The sequence below is a fragment of the Carica papaya genome, chromosome 1 (genome assembly GCF_054855325.1).
Source record: "Carica papaya isolate Zhongbai chromosome 1, ASM5485532v1, whole genome shotgun sequence".
Classification (NCBI taxonomy): Eukaryota; Viridiplantae; Streptophyta; class Magnoliopsida; order Brassicales; family Caricaceae; genus Carica; species Carica papaya.
This window is the reverse complement of record NC_142309.1, coordinates 24,516,768-24,535,126: the sequence shown is the minus strand read 5'-3', so window position 1 is coordinate 24,535,126 and position 18,359 is coordinate 24,516,768. Positions and strand designations below refer to the sequence as shown.

Genomic DNA, 18,359 nt, shown 5'->3' with positions numbered 1-18,359 from the left:
GTATTTTGTATAGCGGAATAGACAAGGAGCCCGTCTAGCTCAGCCGGTAGAGCGCAAGGCTCTTAACCTTGTGGTCGTGGGTTCGAGCCCCACGGTGGGCGTGTAAATCCTTTTACTTCTTTCCGAATGTGCTTGAATAGGAGGAATCGGGATATAATCACCGTGATTGAGAATAGTCTGTTTTGATTTAAAAAGTTTAATATATTTGAAGAAAAAATTAGTAATAAAATATTTTATTTTATTTGGAACTTTTAGAATTTAAGATCTCTTGATTTTTTTTTTAGCTCAAATCTTGAATTAATCATTTGACACGGGCTATTGAATCTATTGAACATGACAAGTGGTTCCGTCGGCTGATTGCTCCGTTTTGGATTATTAAAACTGAAACCCAACTTTCCTCCCTGCCGACACATCTATATGTTTCACTTTTTTTTTTCCCCTTAAGAACTCCGGTAATGGTTGACAATATTATAATAAATTAAATAATTTTTTAGAAAAAAGCAAATAATTAAATTAAATCAAACTAAATGGATGGGGGGTTTTTTATTTTAAAAAATATCATTAAAATATGACGTTTGAAATAAATAATTATAAAAAATGCGGTTAATTTTTTTTTTTAATAAGTTTTAAAAAATTTAAATATGATTGAATAAAAAATATATTTTAAGACTACTCATGGTTAAAAGATTCAAGTAGGTGAATAGCTCTGATCATTTCTCAGTAATTACCATAAGATAACTTCTTCTCTATCTTTTTTTCTCTAACAAAATTTTCACAATTAATAAGCAAAACACAGGCCTAGTGGAATTTTTTGTCACATGAAGTGCATTAATTTTTTATTAAGTTTATTTATGTACATAATAATGATGTTTCGTTAATGCACGACTTGTTGTGTCCATTATAAAGATCCTTGTTTCTTTTAAGGAATTTAGGGAATGGGATTCAACCGCCACACTAACAATATATTATATTATATTATATTATATTATTAAATGGATGGAAGATAATATATATATAAATCATAAAACCTAGGAAACATGACGTTATGGCTTCTTCAAGAAAAAGATTCTCCATTTCTTTATTTCTTTCTATGTCTAACTTAATTTACTAATTTTTTTATAATATAGTTAAAATATATTACGTTTTATTTAAATATTATAAAATTAAATGTTATTAAAAATATAAAATTCATTTTTTTATAAATATATTATAAATTGATAATATTTTATTTATCATTGTTAAATTTTAATTTATTAATATTATTTGATATATTATGAGTTAACAATAATTAATTAATAATATTTGATTTAACTTGATCCAATATTTAATATCTCTTTATAAATGTGTTATGAATTTACTTAATCACTTTATATATATATATAATTCAATATACTTAAATACTTAATTTATTAGTATTATATGTGTATTATAAGTTGACAATAAATGATTCGTAATATTTGATTCAGCATAATTAAATACACAATTTATTAGTATATTAATAAAATTACAATAATTAAAAAATTTAACTTAATCAAAATAATAATTATATCGGTACTAAAAAAATTATTGTAAGCTTATATTTGAAAATAAAAAATTAAATATAAATTAATATTTAATTATTGTTATTTAAATGGGATAAAAAACAATATTTACGTTATGTTAAATTTACAACAAAAATATTATATCATTTCAATTATTTTATATGGACTGTCATTATTTTCAATTTATTCAATTTATTATTTATTGTGGGCCCTACATAATTATTTTATACACTAATTTACTTTTCGTTACTTCTAATTATTTTAAAGTTTTTATAAATGCAAATTCATTTTTAAAAATTTCGTAATGATGAGATCCATGCATTTTCATTGATGATTCCGAGTTTGCATTAGGCTGCAAATTATAATACATTTTAGTATTATAATTGATTTTGTATATTTTATACATTTCTCTGTGTGACTAGTTACAAGTATTTTTCAAAATAAGTAATTTTTTTTAAATGCAATTAGTTGACTCACAATTAAAATCTCAATACATTTATATATCTCTAACTTTGAACAAAAGTATTTTGAATTATTTATAGAAAAAAATGCTATAAGTACTTTTTTAATATGATTCACTATTAATTTTTTAAGACATTTATTATTATTAAACAAATTATATTTTAATATATTTGATTCTCAAATCATCATTATCAATAATTATCATTAAATATTAAATTATTTTAAGCAATTATTTATTTGCTGGATAATTAGTAATTTCATCACTTTACATGAAATTGTAGATTCAAGCTATGATTTATGTATGTTTAATGTGTTATCATTATAAAATTATATAAAAATATGATGTTATTATTAATGTGTATATATCTCATGTTAAAAAAGTAAGTATGTGAATTTTCATTAAAAATATTAAATTATTTTAAGTCTATATTATAATTAGTGAGTTAATTTTATTTTTCTATTATGTTATTCTCTTACAGATATATATTTGAGTAAATAGTTTGATATAATATTCGAGTTAAAAGTCAAATTAGTAAGTATTTTTTATATTTATCTATTTTAAAATATAAATATCATAATAAACATAAAAAATAAAGTTTTTTAAATAATGAAATAAAGAATATATATATATATATAATTAACAAAAATAACTGTTTTTTTTTCTTATCAAAACAAATTAGTATTTAGAAATACATAAATAAACTCTAACTATAGTATAGTAAATATTTACCATTTTGGTGCCTTTATTCTTATTTTCTTTTTTAAAACGAAAGAAAATTCTATTTGATTTTTTAAAATGTTAAATTGATATTAATAAAATTGAAATATTTAGATAGCAAAACTACATCAAATGAAGTTAATAACACAAATGCCATCGTTATTTCATTTCGATCATTTAGTATCACAAATTTTAAATTTGGTCCATAAAATATAACAATCAATCAAAACAATAATCTACTACCATGTTGCTAAATTTCAATATAAAATATATATATATATATAATGCCATAACATCTCATACTATTCCAAATATACTACAATTTTATAATGAGAATGTCATTGGAAAATAGTAGCATTATCTAGGTCCCTGAACTTTTTATTAGAAACAAAAACATTTGTATCTTCTGTGTTCTCTAAAATTTTATGTCTTAAAAACTGTAATGACTTAATTATCCGAGAAAAACCATTTCCATTATAATAAGTTTGAAAATTAGGGGGGGAAATTTCAAACAGGTAGAAATGGTTTTTGGTAGTTTTGTAGTTTTGAAGGGGAGTTTTTAGTAAATTAGCATATGAAATTTAAAATTTTAAAATCCCGTTTCGTGTGCTCGGCGCAAATGACTCGATGATTCGTTTTTTGAAAGATTAATCTTCACCAAAAACCAACCATACCTTTTTTTGATGGAAAACTAACGGACATCTTTTTTTTTTTTTTTCCTGTAACGGATAGCTGGTTACGTCAAACGCCGTATTATATAAACCGCACAAGTTATAACGGCTAGCTAAATACCATAATTCAATGACAAAAATGCCCCTCTTCGTTACCACTCTTTTCTCCGCTCCAATTATTATTTTTGTTTTTCTCGAAATTTGAAGTTGACGTGTACATACATATATATAATAAATTTACCGTGACTAAAAATTGTGTGTTCAGCTACGGGAATGGAGTCGTCTCATTCACTTAATCGCACGTGTGAACTTTTTTCATCTCTGGTCCACAAAAATGATGTCGTTTCAAGTGGTAAAATAATCACATTCTATAATTCTTTGATTGTTCTCATGGTTAATGGATTTTCTTTTTAAAGGAGTAGAAAATAACTTTTGACTTACTGTGAACCTCACGAGAGCGAGCTTACACAGCTTGTGACTTGCGACAAATGTAGAAACTACCGATTGCCAATTCAACCATGACGCCAAACCAACGAGAGTTTCGCCAGAGTAATCTACTTCCCCCCTTTTTGCAATTCGCTTTTTTTTTTTTTTTTACTTATTTTGAAATTAGACACCCAATTTATTGACGGCCTTTAATTGGATTTCAATTGAGACCTATTTTTTAGCACAAACAAAATTAAAGTTTAGACAACGGTAAATTATTACTCCACTAACAATTTTCATTAGTTTAGAGAAACCGGCTAGAGTAGATAGGATGACGACTGTGACCGGCAGTTGGCAGTTGATTCAAATGCACATGCTCCGCATTAAAAAGAGGGAGAGAAGGAAAATTAAAAATTAGAAAAAAAAAAAGAAAAGAAAAAAAAGAACAGAGAGAGAGCTCTCATCTCATGTGCAGTACAAGATTCAAAAATTGGGTGTGTAGAGAGAAAGCCGACGCTTATATATATATATATATATATATATATATATATATATATATTTCTTCTCCACATATTTATTTTCCTTCGTTTTAAAACAGAAGAAGAGTAAGAGTAGCTACTACTCATAATCCCTTTAAAAAGTCTCCTCCCAAAAGCAAAGCATCCATTATCAAAAACACAAGCTAAGCAACAGAAGCTTCCAGAGGTCGAGCGAGGACACCATCGTCATTTTCTCCAGATCCATCCATCCAACAAAGGGCCAAAGCTGTTACACAGAAAACAGTGCTTTTGCATCTGTTCGCAGGAGGAAGAGTAAGAAGAGAGGAACCTTTCTCCCTCTACAGCACTTGAACATTTGATTCTCGGCGAGAGACTTTGAGAGAGTAGACTGAACGGGAAGAGTAATTTAGCAGAATTTAATAAGGGAAGAAAATGGATAGAAGCACTCCCGTCAGGAAACCACACGCATCGACCGCAGATCTGCTTACGTGGTCCGAGAATCCGCCTGCAGATTCCCCTGCCCTGGGTTCCGCTGCTTCTCGCTCCGCCGTTCGTTCTCATCAGGTACAACTTTTTATTTGTTTTCTTCACTCTTTCTGTTTCATTTTGTTTTACAGTGATTCAATTATCCTTTTATTGATCTCTAATGGCTTAATTTTTGTTTTACGGAAAATTACTTTAGCCGTCTGATGGCATCCGAAAGGTGGTGTTCGGAGGTCAAGTGACAGATGAGGAGACTGAGAGCTTAAACAAAAGGTGAGATCTGCTTCATTTGGTGCTTTCCGAAAATTTTGATTAATTTTCTCTAAGGATTTTAGATTTTTCTTGGTTTGTGGTTTGAGTCGTAAGAGTGCGTCGGCTTTCTTTTTTCTTCAGTCGGAAAATATTAAAAATAGTAATAAATGCTCTCCTACGTGGAGCTGGCTGTTTTTTTTCTTCTTTTTTGTCGTCGTGCATTTTGTGCGATATTTACGATTTTTTCCGTCCTCTGATAAATACATTTCTTTTTATGCCGTTGCACGCTCTCTCCCTCGCATGCCATTTACAGTTCTGAAAATAGTTTCTTGTCTCGAAACTTCAAAAATTTGAACGCTCTTTTTAATTGTTCTGCTTAATCGATCTGTCCTGTGTGCTTGTGATCACATTTTATATGGAAAAGAATCATGACCTGCGATTTACAGTTCTGAAAATGGTTTCTTGTCTCAGTTGACTTGGAGCCAAGTCAAGTCGCTGAGTCTAAGTTCCTGTAACTTGGTAATAGCATTTGGAATTGTTACTTTACGGTAATTTTATAGGAACCAAGTGACCAAGTCAAGTCGCTGAGTCTAAGTTCCTGTAACTTGGTTATAGCATTTGGAATTGTTACTTATGGTAATTTTATAGGAACCAAGTGACCAAGAATTTTTCTATTGATATTGAAAAGCGAACGTTTGAATGCAGCCTCCTCCCGTTTTAAATAGATCCGTCTGGTAGAATTTAGCCAATCTAATAGCCGAAGGTAATATGGCCATTTTCTCAGTCTCTATTGCAACATGGTGGAGCAATTATTTCTTTTTTTTTTAATCTCCTATTCTCTTTAAAAGGAAAAATGAAGAAGATGAGTGGCAATAGAACATATTAACAAAGTTTCAAATTTAGTCTGGACTCGCAAATTTTGATCCCCTTGTTGGATCATTTTGCATTTCTTGATGACTACCACTTATTTGTGCACTTTTTACCCCTAAAGCTCTTGGGATGGTTAACTCTGCGATTTCCAGGAAACCTTGTTCAGGATATAAAATAAAGGAGATGACTGGTAGTGGCATTTTTTCAGCAAACGAAGAAGAGGATGCTTTGGAGTCTGGTAGTGCCAATCCTACTCCAAATAGCAGGACAGGAGTTCGTATATACCAGGTATCTGTTGGAGCTTTGGGGATTTGAATCTCATCGTTTGCACATATTCTTATATGCCATTTCAATGCTTGGTGTCAAATGATTCCTAATCTGGTGACTAAGTTTTATCTATCCTTATGTTTGGCATGCAGCAAGCGCTTGCTGGAATCAGTCATATCTCATTTGGGGAGGAAGAGAGTGTTTCTTTGAAAAAGCCTACCTCATTGCCTGAGGTGGCAAAGCAGCGTGAACTTAGTGGGACCTTGGAGAGTGAGGCAGAGGCAAAGTTGAAGAAGCAGCTTTCTGATGCGAAATGCAAGGAGCTCAGCGGACATGACATCTTTGCTCCTCCACCCGAAATAGTACCACGGCCAGCTGTTCGAGCATTGGCCTTAAGAGACAATTTTGACATGGGAGAACCTGCCACAAGCGAGGTAAGCACATCTTTCAAACTCCTGTGAGGCAAGGTTAATTGTGTGTTTGCTGTATGTAGAAAAAAACATGCTGGCTTGCAAGGAAGTTTATGAACCTCTTTTGTTTGCAATAATTTTTTTTTTTTTTTTTTATGGATAGTTAGGAAACAGATCTGGTTGTGCTGGGGTACTGAGTCTTACCTACTGTCAATGGATAAGTTGGTTTTGATAGTAGCGAAATCGAATTGTTTTGACATTTTGGATACTCTTTCCATAATTTGATTTTACTTCTGTGGTTCAATTGTAGCCATTAATCTGCCATACTTAGATTGAATGTTAATGGATAAGTTGGTTTTGATGGTTGGGTAGTCGAATTGCAGGGCCAGCATAGCTAGTGTTGACATTTCGAATACTCTTTTCATGTTTTGATTTTACTTTTTGTGGTTTGATGTGTAGCCAGCCATTGACCAACCACTGTACCTTACATTCACCACAATGAATGTGTATCTTTTATCTATATGCTCCATTGTCAATGAATGTTCAATGATTTTTTTTTTAAAATTCTAACTAGATATTTTGTGTTGGATTGAATTTTATAGGCTACAGGAGGACAAAGCACCAATGAACCTGGGATGAAGACAGCTAAGAAAATTTATAATCAGAAATTTGCTGAGCTTTCGGGAAATAATATATTCAAGGGCGATGTTCCAGCAACATCTGCTGAGAAGCCACTAAGCAGGGCAAAGCTCCAGGAGATGAGTGGAAGTGACATATTTGCTGATGGGAAGGTTGAGTCCCGAGACTACCTAGGTGGTGTGCGCAAGCCCCCAGGCGGGGAGAGCAGCATTGCACTGGTTTAACAACTTAGATCTAACTCTGTTTATTTTGTTACCTGGTGTCTGGTTTTGTGTTATATTCCTAGTGGAGGTGCGATTATATGTTATTTGACCTTGCATTGTGGGTTTTTGGGAATTATGTTCTAGGTTTTTAACATATCAATCAAAAGCTTGGAACTTTTTTGCTAATTTGTGTTTGTATATCCATAATTTTATGATGTTCAGTGAGTCTTTAGACAACAAGTGTTAATTATTATTGTTGATGAGGATTGCATTTATTTTCTGTTATTACTTGCACGTCTCATCTAAGCCAGTAAAAGAAACTAACCAAGCATACCCTAATTATGGAGCATTTTGATCAGTTGATATTTTGAAATGTCAGGAAGATATATATATATATATATATTATATTTTATTTAAATCGGTTGTTAAAAATTTCAATCCGAAATGGTGATTCAACACATTTTTTATTTGTATGAATTCGCTTGTACATGTAGTGGGTTTATTGGATTGGGGGTCGGTGTTGCTTTGTTCCACCATTACAAAACAAGCTAATCCAATATTGAGGAGTCTGCCATCATAGTCCATAAAATGATCCAACAGGTAGGCACCTGCAAAATTCTGGCTATTTCGTTAAGTGGAAAACGCACTTGAAACTAACCAGAAAGCAGTGGACAGCTAGAGACTGTATCTTGCGCGTCAAGCATTCATGGTCCCATTCTGCCCACTTTGAGGAAAAACTTCAATTCTATCAGGTGGCTTAGCAGTTGGCTCGGCTCTACTTATAACGCGCTTATTGCACAGGCACATGGCCACTGCATTAAGTCTCCAAGTAAGAAATATCATATCTTTCGTTACAAAAATATTAGGAAGTATTCCTGTGAGTTGGGGGTAACTGCATTAATCATGAATGCGAGTCCTTAAATACTGACATTGAATTCGTGAAAAAGAAACAAAGGATCAACATTATGAGCTTAAATTTACCATAACCTACGGCTATTAATCTGGTTTCTCCTATTTTTGGGAGCTTCATCTCGAATTCTCGATCCCAAATGGATCCGGTGGATTAAAAAAATTCTTAATAGGAGTTACATGTCAAACAAGTCAAATTGAAGACCGATCAACTCTAAATCAGAAAATCAAGCAGTTTTTCTCTCCTCTGGAGGTTAGCATTCTGTTTCAGAGAATATAAAATATTATATATTATATATAAAAATATAAAAAACTTGGCAATGGCCGACTGTCGGACAGAGAGTACAGCAGCCAGAGAGTCTGTCACTCTCTGCCTTTCCTGTGCGAGACTGCGCCGTGCCGCCACAACTTCATTGTAATGGTGTGAGCTTCAACGACAACATACCGTACGCCCAATTTTTTTATTATGTAACCGTCAAAGACAAAATCATCGCTCTCTCTCTCTCTCTCTCTCTCGTTCTCCATCTTCAATTCATCTCGCGAAAGGCAGCCAGCGTAATATCACTCGATATAGTACGTGTATAAAATTTGTTTGTTCTCGGTGTTATATTTCTCATTTCCTATGCCATATGAAACCATGATAAAGTGCATGCAGTCGTTCGATGCTCGTAAATTTTAAATGCTTTTGGCTTCCTTGTAGAAATCTGACGTGCGTTGTAGGTTTTTGAATATCCTTTTGAAGTATTTACTGAAATTCTTGTTTTGCTATATATAATATATATTTGTCTTTTCGCGTCGGATATGTTTAAAGTAGCTGAGAAAGAGAAGAAATAGAAGATTATAGAGAACATGAGAAGGTATGGAGAGCTGGAGACTCTGTCCCCTGATATCCCTCAAATCCCATGTCTCAATCTTCGTCATAATGAGTTGGTGATTGGTGACTCTTCTTCGGGCGGAAAATCTCCGCGGTCACAGTGCTGTTCTGCAAGTTCTTTCTCTAATGGCTTCTGCATATCTGCTGACGGATCACCATTTTCATGTCCATTTGAGGAGACAAGATATCAACCGCCAATTAACCATTATCTTAATGGACGATGGTACAGCTCCAAGTCACCTGATTCTCGTTGTCGGAAGAACATCAATACTGAAAAGTTGGTACGTCATCTCAGTTTATGCGGATATCTAGATAGACTGCATATTAGAGATGAAGAGCATGGTACTGACCAAACCAGGCGATTTGGCGTAGATACAAATGGTCTTTGGCCTGGGTTTACTGATGGTTCTTCGGGTGTCAATGGGAATGTGTCCTGTTATGCTGATAAAAATAATCTGTGCAATGGCGTAGACCCAAATGGTCTTTGGCCTAGTGTTTACAAGCCCTGGTCTGCTGATACCTTTGTCCACAATATTGGAGACGGAGGGGTCACTGGTCGTTTGACTTTTCCTGACTCAATGCACCCCGATCTGGCGTTGTTGATGAATTCATCGTTGAATGAGAGCACTTTTGTGAAACCAAAGAATAGGTTTCCTACATCTCTTGCATCTCTAAGAAGTTCAGGGGATATAGATGGTTTTAGTTATGAGGATAGTTTAATCATACAAGGAAAAGACTTGAAATATGCAGTCAGTGGAGTTCATGATCCTTCAAAGAGTCAGAAGAAAAATTTCCCCAGCAGGACTGTAATGTGTAATACACAGGAGGAAAGCTCTAAGTTACATAATCTTATCAATCACGGAGTATCCGAAACTGGGTGGAACTCGATTACTTATGGGAATATTCAGTTCCTACCAGCTCAACCTTCCATGACCAAAGTCCAAGGTTCTGTGTATTTCATGGCGAAACACCAGAATGGCTGCCGTTTACTACAGAGGATCGTTGAGGAAGGAAGTTTTTCAAATGTGGTGATAATATATAGTGAGATTATTGATCACATTGCAGAACTTATGGTCGATCCATTTGGCAATTATCTTGTGCAGAAGTTGTTGGATGTGTGCAGTGAAGAACAAAAAATGCAGATTCTGCTCATGGTGACCAAAGAACCAGGATGCCTTGTCAGAGTTTCTTTGAACACATATGGGTACCTTTCTCTACATGTGGCTTAATAATTTTTCTAGAATTGGTGAAGTATGATATCATTTGCAAGCATTTGTTATTTCTAAATGAGATTTGTTTTTGGGTTGCTAGCACTCGCGTGGTACAGAAATTGATTAAAACCATCAGAACCAGGGAGCAAATTTCATTAGTTAAATCCGCTCTTGAACCTGGTTTTCTGGATCTCGTCAAGGATCTGAATGGAAATCATGTGATACAGCGTTGTCTGCAATTTCTTAGCATGGAAGATAATGAGGTATTTTCCATTTTTGCTTTCTATAATCTAGACGATCCCGGATTGTGTCGTTATATCAGATTTTGTTGATTTGGTATTTGTTATAGCAGAGTCTTTTACTCACATAATCGTGCTACTTAATCAATAAGGGGATGTTCTATTTAGTTTGTCAGCTAACTTCTGATTTTGGAGGGTTAAAATGCCATTCTAAAATCAAAACTAATAACCAACAATACTTCTCTTAACGTACCTTAAGAATGGCTGGATAATCGAGTTCTCCCCTTTCACTAGAGAAATAATGAAGACATGCTAACCTGAACCTATCATCATTGGATGAATAATGCTCTTTTAGCAAGTGTCTGAAATTTCTAAGAACTTTCATGTTATTTGCCGAGTCAAAATTTCGTTAGTACATACATCTATATATAATTGCTTAAAAAAAGAACAGATAGAGACTCTTGGTTAGCTTATTCTGTCACCTGTTACAGTTTATTTTCAATGCTGCCACAAAGTCATGTGTTAATATAGCAACCCATCGACATGGATGTTGTGTACTGCAACGGTGCATAGCTCATTCCACTTTGCATCAGCGAGATGAGCTAATCACAGAAATTTCCAGAAATGCCCTTCTTCTTGCACAAGATCCTTACGGGTAATCATCAAAAGTGTTTTGTTCAGTATGGTTTCCTCTTCTGCCTGCACCCTCAAATTATTTGTTTCTTTTTTGATCCTGTATTGACTGTGCAAATGCTACAAATGTGAGATTCCAAGCGATTGTACTTGAGTTTTCTTGTTGGTAGTTTGCTGAATGGTATGGTTGATCCATACCATCTTCTATAAGCATTTCCTGATGTAGGACAAGAAAGCTTGAAGAAGAACTAAATTTTGGAAATCTTGGATTTCTATAATTAAAATAATATTTCAATATTTGAACAACAATCATGAATAGTTTATATAGAATTAAATTGCGTACCTTATTTATAAGCAACAAAATACAATTGAAATAAGAAATATAGAAAGTAAGAAATAAGTAAAGTAGAAAGAATTATGAGAATACTCTGAAAAATAAAAATAAATCTTCAATTTTTTCTTTATTATAAAACTTTCCGGAACTAGAAAAAAGAAATTAAACCTTCCTATTCATTTATTTTCTTTTGTTTGTTTTGCATCGGATCCACTTTAAAATCTTCCTATTCAGCATAACATTCTATAGGCTTGTAATAAGTAGCTGCTTCTTGAATTTCTACAATTCTTTTAATGTTAAAATTTATTGGTAACAGTGATCTGAATCCTTGATTGACAACTCAATAACAAAACTGTTTAATTTTACCACAATGGTGAATTCATTTGATACAATAACTAGATTTACAGAATGGTTCATTGCTACTATTAGTTCAATATCTTTTGACATTTCTTCTCTTTCTGTAGTAATCATAATATTTGCTGCTGTGAATGATATATGTTATGGGTTCTTGCATATAATGCAGCATGTTAGTTGGGTCGAAATCTATTTTTCTTGTGGATTTTCTAAAAGCATGTATTGACATCCTCAGTTGTTCATTCTTTAAGTTCCATGTTCATGCTCCGTCTTCTCAATAAAATTGTGTTTCCTGTACTACCCTCTCAAGTATGGCTATTGGTCATGTTTTCTTGGAGAAAAGTTGGAACTTTAGTACAACTCTAGGTTGAGTTATGTCGATTTGATCATCACAACTTACACTTATGCTTTAAGTCCATTTTCCGTTTGGCTTTATTGCTCCTAGTTCTCAACTATTTTTTTAACTTGTCAGCATAAAAAACTCTCTCCACTTCCTGCCTAATGATTTGGTCCTTTACATTGGTGTCCTTATTAGTCATTATAGATATCGTATTATCTGCTTCAGGTTCATCTAACAATCTGATATCTTGTTCTTTTTTTGACGCAGAAATTATGTTATTCAGTATGTCATAGAGCTAAAGATTCCTGGTGCAGCCGCCAACTTGCTCTCTCGGTTTAAGGGCAACTATGTGCACCTCTCCATGCAGAAATTTAGCAGCCATGTGGTTGAAAAATGTCTCACGCATGTTGATGAAAGTCGGGCACAGATTATCCGTGAATTGCTCTTAGTGCCTCGTTTTGAGGATTTGTTGCAAGATCCATTTGCCAACTATGTCATTCAATCTGCTCTAGCTGTTACTAAGGTTTGCAGAGTAGAAAACCTATCACGCTTTAATGGTTTTGTTTTCCAAATTTGTCTAGAGGAGAAAATCTATCACTGTTTCCCCAGTTCTTTTGTACTATGATAATTGTTTGTGTGTTGAGCAGGGGTATCTTCATGGTTCAAGATGGTTGAAGCAGTCTGATCTCACGATGTTACGCAGCAGTCCATATTGCAGGAGGATTTTCTCCCTCTTGAAGAAGTAATGTATGTTTATGAGGATGTCGTTGTTCTTCCTTAGGTAAGTCAGGTTCTAGGTTTGTTCACTTATCAGTCTTATATAATCGCAGGCCAGATATAGAAATTACTAGGAATTTGATTGGTGAGGAAAGCATAGAAGCGAGTTGAGTTTTGGTTCAAGTAAAATTGGCCTATATTATTTTGTTGTCTTGTTGTCTTTTTATTGATGTATTGATATATGAATTTCACACTGATTGTAACTGTCAGGTTTTTGCTTTGGTCATTTTAAAGCATGGTATAAATTTCTCTCTTTTTCTCTTGGATTATGGACAAGACAGAGTGAGTTCTCATTCTGTTGTTGACTTCCCAAATTAAAAAAAAAAAAAAACAGTAGGATTAGATCCAAGTAAAAAAAAAAAAGCAGGTAGATTTTAACTGAATTAATTGATATAATTATCTGAAATAAAAGTGATATTTCATAAAAAAGGAGTAAAAGATCTTCTAATTTGTTTACTTACCTCATTGCCTAACAAAGTAGGACCATCATTGCACTTTTACAAGAACAGCAATAGTGATAACAGAATATTAAAATTGTGGATTTACAAACAGACAAAAAAATAGTACTAAAAGTTGCGAAGTGCAACCTATAGATGAGGTATGATACTAAAATGGCAGCAGGAAACGCAAATTGGGTAAATCTAAAAAACCGAAAGGTGCTTATTTGTCACTAATAACTCAGAGCCAAGTTCCCCGAGACATACAAAGCATAGAATCTCAAAACAAAAGGCTACCATAGAGGCTAAATTTTTTTGCAAGATGAAAACCATCGGACAAGGTAGCTTGGACATTATTTATAGAAATGAGGTAAGTCCAACAACTCAGGCATCATCATGTACTATCAGTTCAAGAAGCATCTTTTCATAGTCTCCATGGGTGTCTTTGGTGATAGCACGATCAAGAGGAACACTGCTTCTTTGCTGGTACTCCTCGGTTATAAGTTTCATGTCGACCTCAGCTCTTGTGGCCACAACTCTCGTAAGAGCTCCTTCATCAGTTCCTTGCCTGTTAATTGCCAGACGAAGAACCTTCTCAAAGTACTTCTCAGGACGAGTCAGGCACTTTACTGTTGCCATCAACAAGGCAAGGAACTCTTCATTGGGATCAGTCTTAAGGTCCTCCAAGTCAACTAAAGTCATAATTCAAGACAAGTGATGCAAAAATCAACAAAGAAAAATAAACATTTTGTTCAAGCTCTCTTTGTTCTGCACCAGTAAGCCTCCGAAGGAGCTGGATACACTGCAGGTTCTCCACCCAGAACATATGAGTAAATTTTCTGTTTACCCAAGTCCACGATGATCAAGAAAGAAAGCCGCCTTTGAAGAAATGCTGACAGAAAACAAAAATCATTCTTGAAGAATCAGAAAACAGTAATCACTAACCCCAGTTGTAGACCTTGTTGACATCATTACCAAATTCTTTCTTGTAGCGGTTTAAGGTTGCAATGATCTGCACTTTGCTCCTTGTAGCTAAAATCCTAACTAAGTCGTCAGAATCATAAGCCTTCTCTGAAATCTTCTGGTGGATTTTCTTTGCCTCTGATTATGCCAGAGTCATGTTCACTTCATCTCCTTCATAGCGATATGAGCTCACAAGAGGTACCAAAAGCTGTAAGGCACAGATACATGAGAAGAGGCAGCATATGATAGGAATCAGCTTTTGTGGTCTCCTCAACCCACAACAAATAAGCAAATTGGGACATTGAACTTGTAGCGAAAAGAAAGGATCCAAGCTGAAGGTCTATAGGTTAAAATAATTTTAATTCAAGCTCTTAAAGAGAAAAAAAACACATTAAGGTTATTGCTCCTTCTCAAACATATAGTTTATTATAGGAAGAAACAACCACACATGATCATGACGAAACTGATTATGGATGACCATTGCTTATTTATAATACGTAATTCTGAATAACCATCTTCATACCTTCAGCAATATCCTGTTCAAGTGCTAAAGTCTAGAAGCTCTACCTTTCGGAAATTCTCTTTTGTATGATATGCAACATCTTCTTCAAGAGACCTCTTAAAACGAGCATGATATGCCTGCCCTGCCTGGAGTAGCTGATTTGAAGACCTTGAGCAGGCCATTTCCATCAGAACCTGATTACTTTAAGTCCACCTTTTTCTTGCCTCATTAGCCAAAAAGGCATCACGTTCAGCAGGTCGAAGAGTCCAAAGCAGAACCAGCCTCTGTTGGTAATACATTTTTGGTAATCAGCCTCTAAATAATTATTGTTTATTCCCCACAAATTTAAATATTAAATCTCAATAATCTGAATAAGCCACATATATAACTAGGGTACTAACGTATAACTAGTCCACCTAATAACCATGAAGGAAAGCAGTGATAATCGACATAAGCTCTATTCTTCCTTTTCATGGACATACTGCCAGCTTATCAGTATTAAAAAATACAGCGAATTTGGAAATGAACCTCAAAGTCATTAGTGAGTTCCTTATCTAGTGCTTTGAGGAGATCTTCTCCATAAGTTTCAGCATATGTTTGGCAAATCAGTTTGCATTGATTAGGATTTATGTGAGCCAATATGGATATGATCGGACCTTCATTGGTTCCCCATCCTGCACTATTATCATTAAATGGCTTGACAACTAAAATATGAGAGAGTTTCAGCACAAGTAACATCCCAATCAAAATATGTGAACATAAAGTAACAAAACCAAGAACTTCTAAGGTTTTGACTTGAAACACAAAGGAATGGAGTTGCAGCCCTAATAGCATACATATTTTGTGGTTGTCGAGTCCGGTTTCCTCAGGCACAACAACAACCAACTATAACAAGGCTCGAGCGAGACAAAACAAAAAGTGGCAGGAAAGCACAATTTTTTACGCCGAACTGTTGCAACCTTACTGGAATACCAGCTTTGCATAAAATTCAGAAAAACACTCTCTCAGCAACAAAAGACTCTTTTGTATTGCAGAAACTTATTATCCTCCTCCAGTCCAGATCAATTAACCAATCTAAAACTTGTATGTTACTATATTGTATAATATGCCTTAAAAGAGTACAAAGACATCTACAGTTTAATTGTGATTTTGGAATTGAAATTCTGTGAGCTCGCAAAAAGAAAAAGGCAGTCCTATAACCACAAGATTTAAAATATTTTTTTTCCCCGGAAGCCATAATTAACAGATGAAAGTTGATGCGGAGTGAAATTAAGATTAGACAGCCAGAAAATGCAGCTACCTCCTAGTGCCATATGAAATCAATATTTAACACATACAATCGGATCACGAGAACACAAGCCAATTGGCCGTCAGCATAGTACACAAGACCTCAATTTTCGTGAAAGAAAAAAAAAATAAAATCAACTACTCCAAGAGCAATCGGTCTGTCTTCAAGCATTGACGATAAGTGCTCAGATATCGATGCAGATGAATCATCATCAGGCAATATAATGCGAGGTAGGTTAAACGAGTCAAGTACACATTATATTCTATTTCTATTTCTATTTCTATTTCTATAAAACTATAGACTTTTGTGACCAGATGATCAATGTGGATCGACATTGATCATCTTTCTTGAATAGAGTTTTCAGTGAAACTAACAAAAAAATATATATACATATATAATAAGTAATGTAAATGAAAATAGTCAAAAGGTGAAAATGGAGAAACCTGAAAAAGCCTTATTCAGCTGCTCACAGTCTTCGGTTACGGAGGGAACAGATTCAGGTACTCTCAGCGTCGACATTTGCAATCTGCTTCTCTTTCTGGCTTCTGTTTTCTGAATAAATGCGTAGAATGGTTTTATGGACAAGGGCCTTTTTTAGGGGGGAACACGAGGGGACGCGGACAGTCCCTTTTTTTAAACGAGAAAAAGAATCCTGAGCTTATTTATTTAATAGGTGGCCCATCAAACATTTTGGTTTGACTTGGGCCGAGCCAACATGTTCGAGGCTCAGGTTCGTTTATACAAATTTGAGCCAACCAGTCTCATTTGGTTCACTCTAGCCCCACCGTCTGAGACCAGATTCGGCACCGAACAAAAGATTTATTTTTTTAAAAAATATAATAATAATAATAACGTTAATTAAAATACTAAACAAGTAGAATAAGATAAAAAAGATTTTTTTTTTTTTTTCATTAAAATGCTGGTTGGAGTAAAATTGGATTCGGATTAACAAGAAAAAGATGGCAGGCTGAGACGAGTCTCGGTTTTCCAAAACCAATCCGAACTGCAATATATATATATATAATTTATTATTATAAATTATAATATGTTATATTAATAAGCATAAATATGTGTACATTTATTATATGATATCATGTATATCAACAAATATATTTTTAATATGATATAAATATATTTTTATTAATATACTAAAATAATTAAATTAAATTTGATTAAGATAATTTATAAATTTAACATAATAAAAAATTAATAATAATTCAAACATATCATATTCAAGTTTTATTTTCAGAAAGGTGAGGTAGAATTCGAGTTTAATTTGATAATAACTCCTTAACACATACGATTTTTATCTCTATATGATGGTGCACATATGCGATTAATTTTTTAATAATTTTATAATTTTAAAACTCTGACACCAACTGTAAATTTATTTTTATAAGAAGAAAAACACTAATAAAAAATATGTTATTAGTTATTAAATGGTTAGCCCTTTTATAGTTTTTTAAGATGATAAAATTTCGAGTCAAATTATACATATTGTCTTTTTTTTCTTTTTAATTAAGAGATTGATCGTGTTATTATTTATAAGTATTACATAATTATAAAAACGTATAAATTTTTATTAAAAGGGTGTATGAATTTCCACATCTCTTTATGAATGTGTAGGTTAGAGTTTTCATGATTCAGGTAGCCTCCCAAAAATCATATAAAGCCACCCTGATTATGTGGTTAATAATTTGATTAATATAAAAATTAAGGTATAAATTATAAAATTTTAACAAAAAACTTCCTATTAAATGAAAATTTGGATTGTCGTAATTATCGTGTACTTGTGCTTGGTATGTTCGGTTATTAATGGGGAGGACATGATTTGTATACATTTTCTATATATGCACGCGTCCTATATTTATGTAAATTACAGTGGGCGTGACTTTTCTAATCCCTTTACTTTTCAATGTATTAAATGAGAGAATTAGCAGAAAATAAAAGCCATTAAGACCCTATTTTACTTTTAATTTACCTCAAAAACTTTGACAAGGCTGCATTTCTTGCAGAAAGCAAGGGAAAATAGCAATGTAGGGTTAGGACCACTCTA

General features: G+C 33.4%; 2 protein-coding genes, 1 non-coding gene and 2 pseudogenes across 5 annotated transcripts; 3 read left to right on the top strand and 2 right to left on the bottom strand.

Annotated features, from left to right (window-relative positions):
- The first annotated feature begins 28 nt into the window (after nt 1–28).
- TRNAK-CUU (transfer RNA lysine (anticodon CUU)) lies at nt 29–101 on the top strand. The gene has a single exon. It is a non-coding gene; the product is annotated as a tRNA-Lys (tRNA).
- Nucleotides 102–4,404: 4,303 nt separating this feature from the next.
- On the top strand, nt 4,405–7,702 carry LOC110816771 (uncharacterized). Its single transcript, XM_022045087.2, has 5 exons — nt 4,405–4,882; nt 5,001–5,074; nt 6,076–6,211; nt 6,343–6,624; nt 7,203–7,702. Exons 1-5 carry the CDS (start codon nt 4,751–4,753, stop codon nt 7,461–7,463), a joined length of 885 nt encoding a protein of 294 aa, XP_021900779.1. The 5' UTR covers nt 4,405–4,750; the 3' UTR covers nt 7,464–7,702.
- A 259-nt stretch (nt 7,703–7,961) lies between these two features.
- On the top strand, nt 7,962–13,318 carry LOC110816757 (putative pumilio homolog 7, chloroplastic). 2 transcript variants are annotated; one of them, XM_088221683.1, is made up of 6 exons: nt 7,962–8,924; nt 9,163–10,429; nt 10,537–10,699; nt 11,167–11,330; nt 12,604–12,859; nt 12,984–13,318. In XM_088221683.1, the coding sequence occupies exons 2-6, from the start codon at nt 9,201–9,203 to the stop codon at nt 13,080–13,082; spliced, it is 1,911 nt and encodes a 636-aa protein (XP_088077809.1). In that variant the 5' UTR covers nt 7,962–8,924; nt 9,163–9,200; the 3' UTR covers nt 13,083–13,318. The 2 variants fall into 2 exon arrangements, with proteins under 2 accessions (XP_088077809.1, XP_021900766.1); XM_022045074.2 differs by having other exon boundaries at nt 7,962–10,429.
- A 437-nt stretch (nt 13,319–13,755) lies between these two features.
- On the bottom strand, nt 13,756–14,231 carry LOC148270464 (annexin Gh1 pseudogene; annotated as a pseudogene).
- A 21-nt stretch (nt 14,232–14,252) lies between these two features.
- On the bottom strand, nt 14,253–17,024 carry LOC110816687 (annexin Gh1-like; annotated as a pseudogene). The gene is made up of 4 exons (XR_015821220.1): nt 16,747–17,024; nt 15,544–15,689; nt 15,081–15,299; nt 14,253–14,721 (listed from the first exon to the last, which is right to left on the bottom strand). The product of XR_015821220.1 is annotated as an annexin Gh1-like (transcript).
- Between the last annotated feature and the right edge of the window lie 1,335 nt (nt 17,025–18,359).

What these genes read in the sequence shown, in the direction of transcription:
- LOC110816757 (XM_088221683.1), top strand. Translation starts at nt 9,201, where the DNA reads ATGAGAAGGTATGGAGAGCTGGAGACTCTGTCCCCTGATATCCCTCAA. An exon ending in TTAGCATGGAAGATAATGAG is followed by an intron (nt 10,700 to 11,166) that starts GTATTTTCCATT and finishes CACCTGTTACAG; the next exon opens with TTTATTTTCAATGCTGCCAC. An exon ending in CTGCTCTAGCTGTTACTAAG is followed by an intron (nt 12,860 to 12,983) that starts GTTTGCAGAGTA and finishes TGTGTTGAGCAG; the next exon opens with GGGTATCTTCATGGTTCAAG.
- LOC110816771 (XM_022045087.2), top strand. Translation starts at nt 4,751, where the DNA reads ATGGATAGAAGCACTCCCGTCAGGAAACCACACGCATCGACCGCAGAT. An exon ending in ACTGAGAGCTTAAACAAAAG is followed by an intron (nt 5,075 to 6,075) that starts GTGAGATCTGCT and finishes TGCGATTTCCAG; the next exon opens with GAAACCTTGTTCAGGATATA. An exon ending in GAGAACCTGCCACAAGCGAG is followed by an intron (nt 6,625 to 7,202) that starts GTAAGCACATCT and finishes TGAATTTTATAG; the next exon opens with GCTACAGGAGGACAAAGCAC.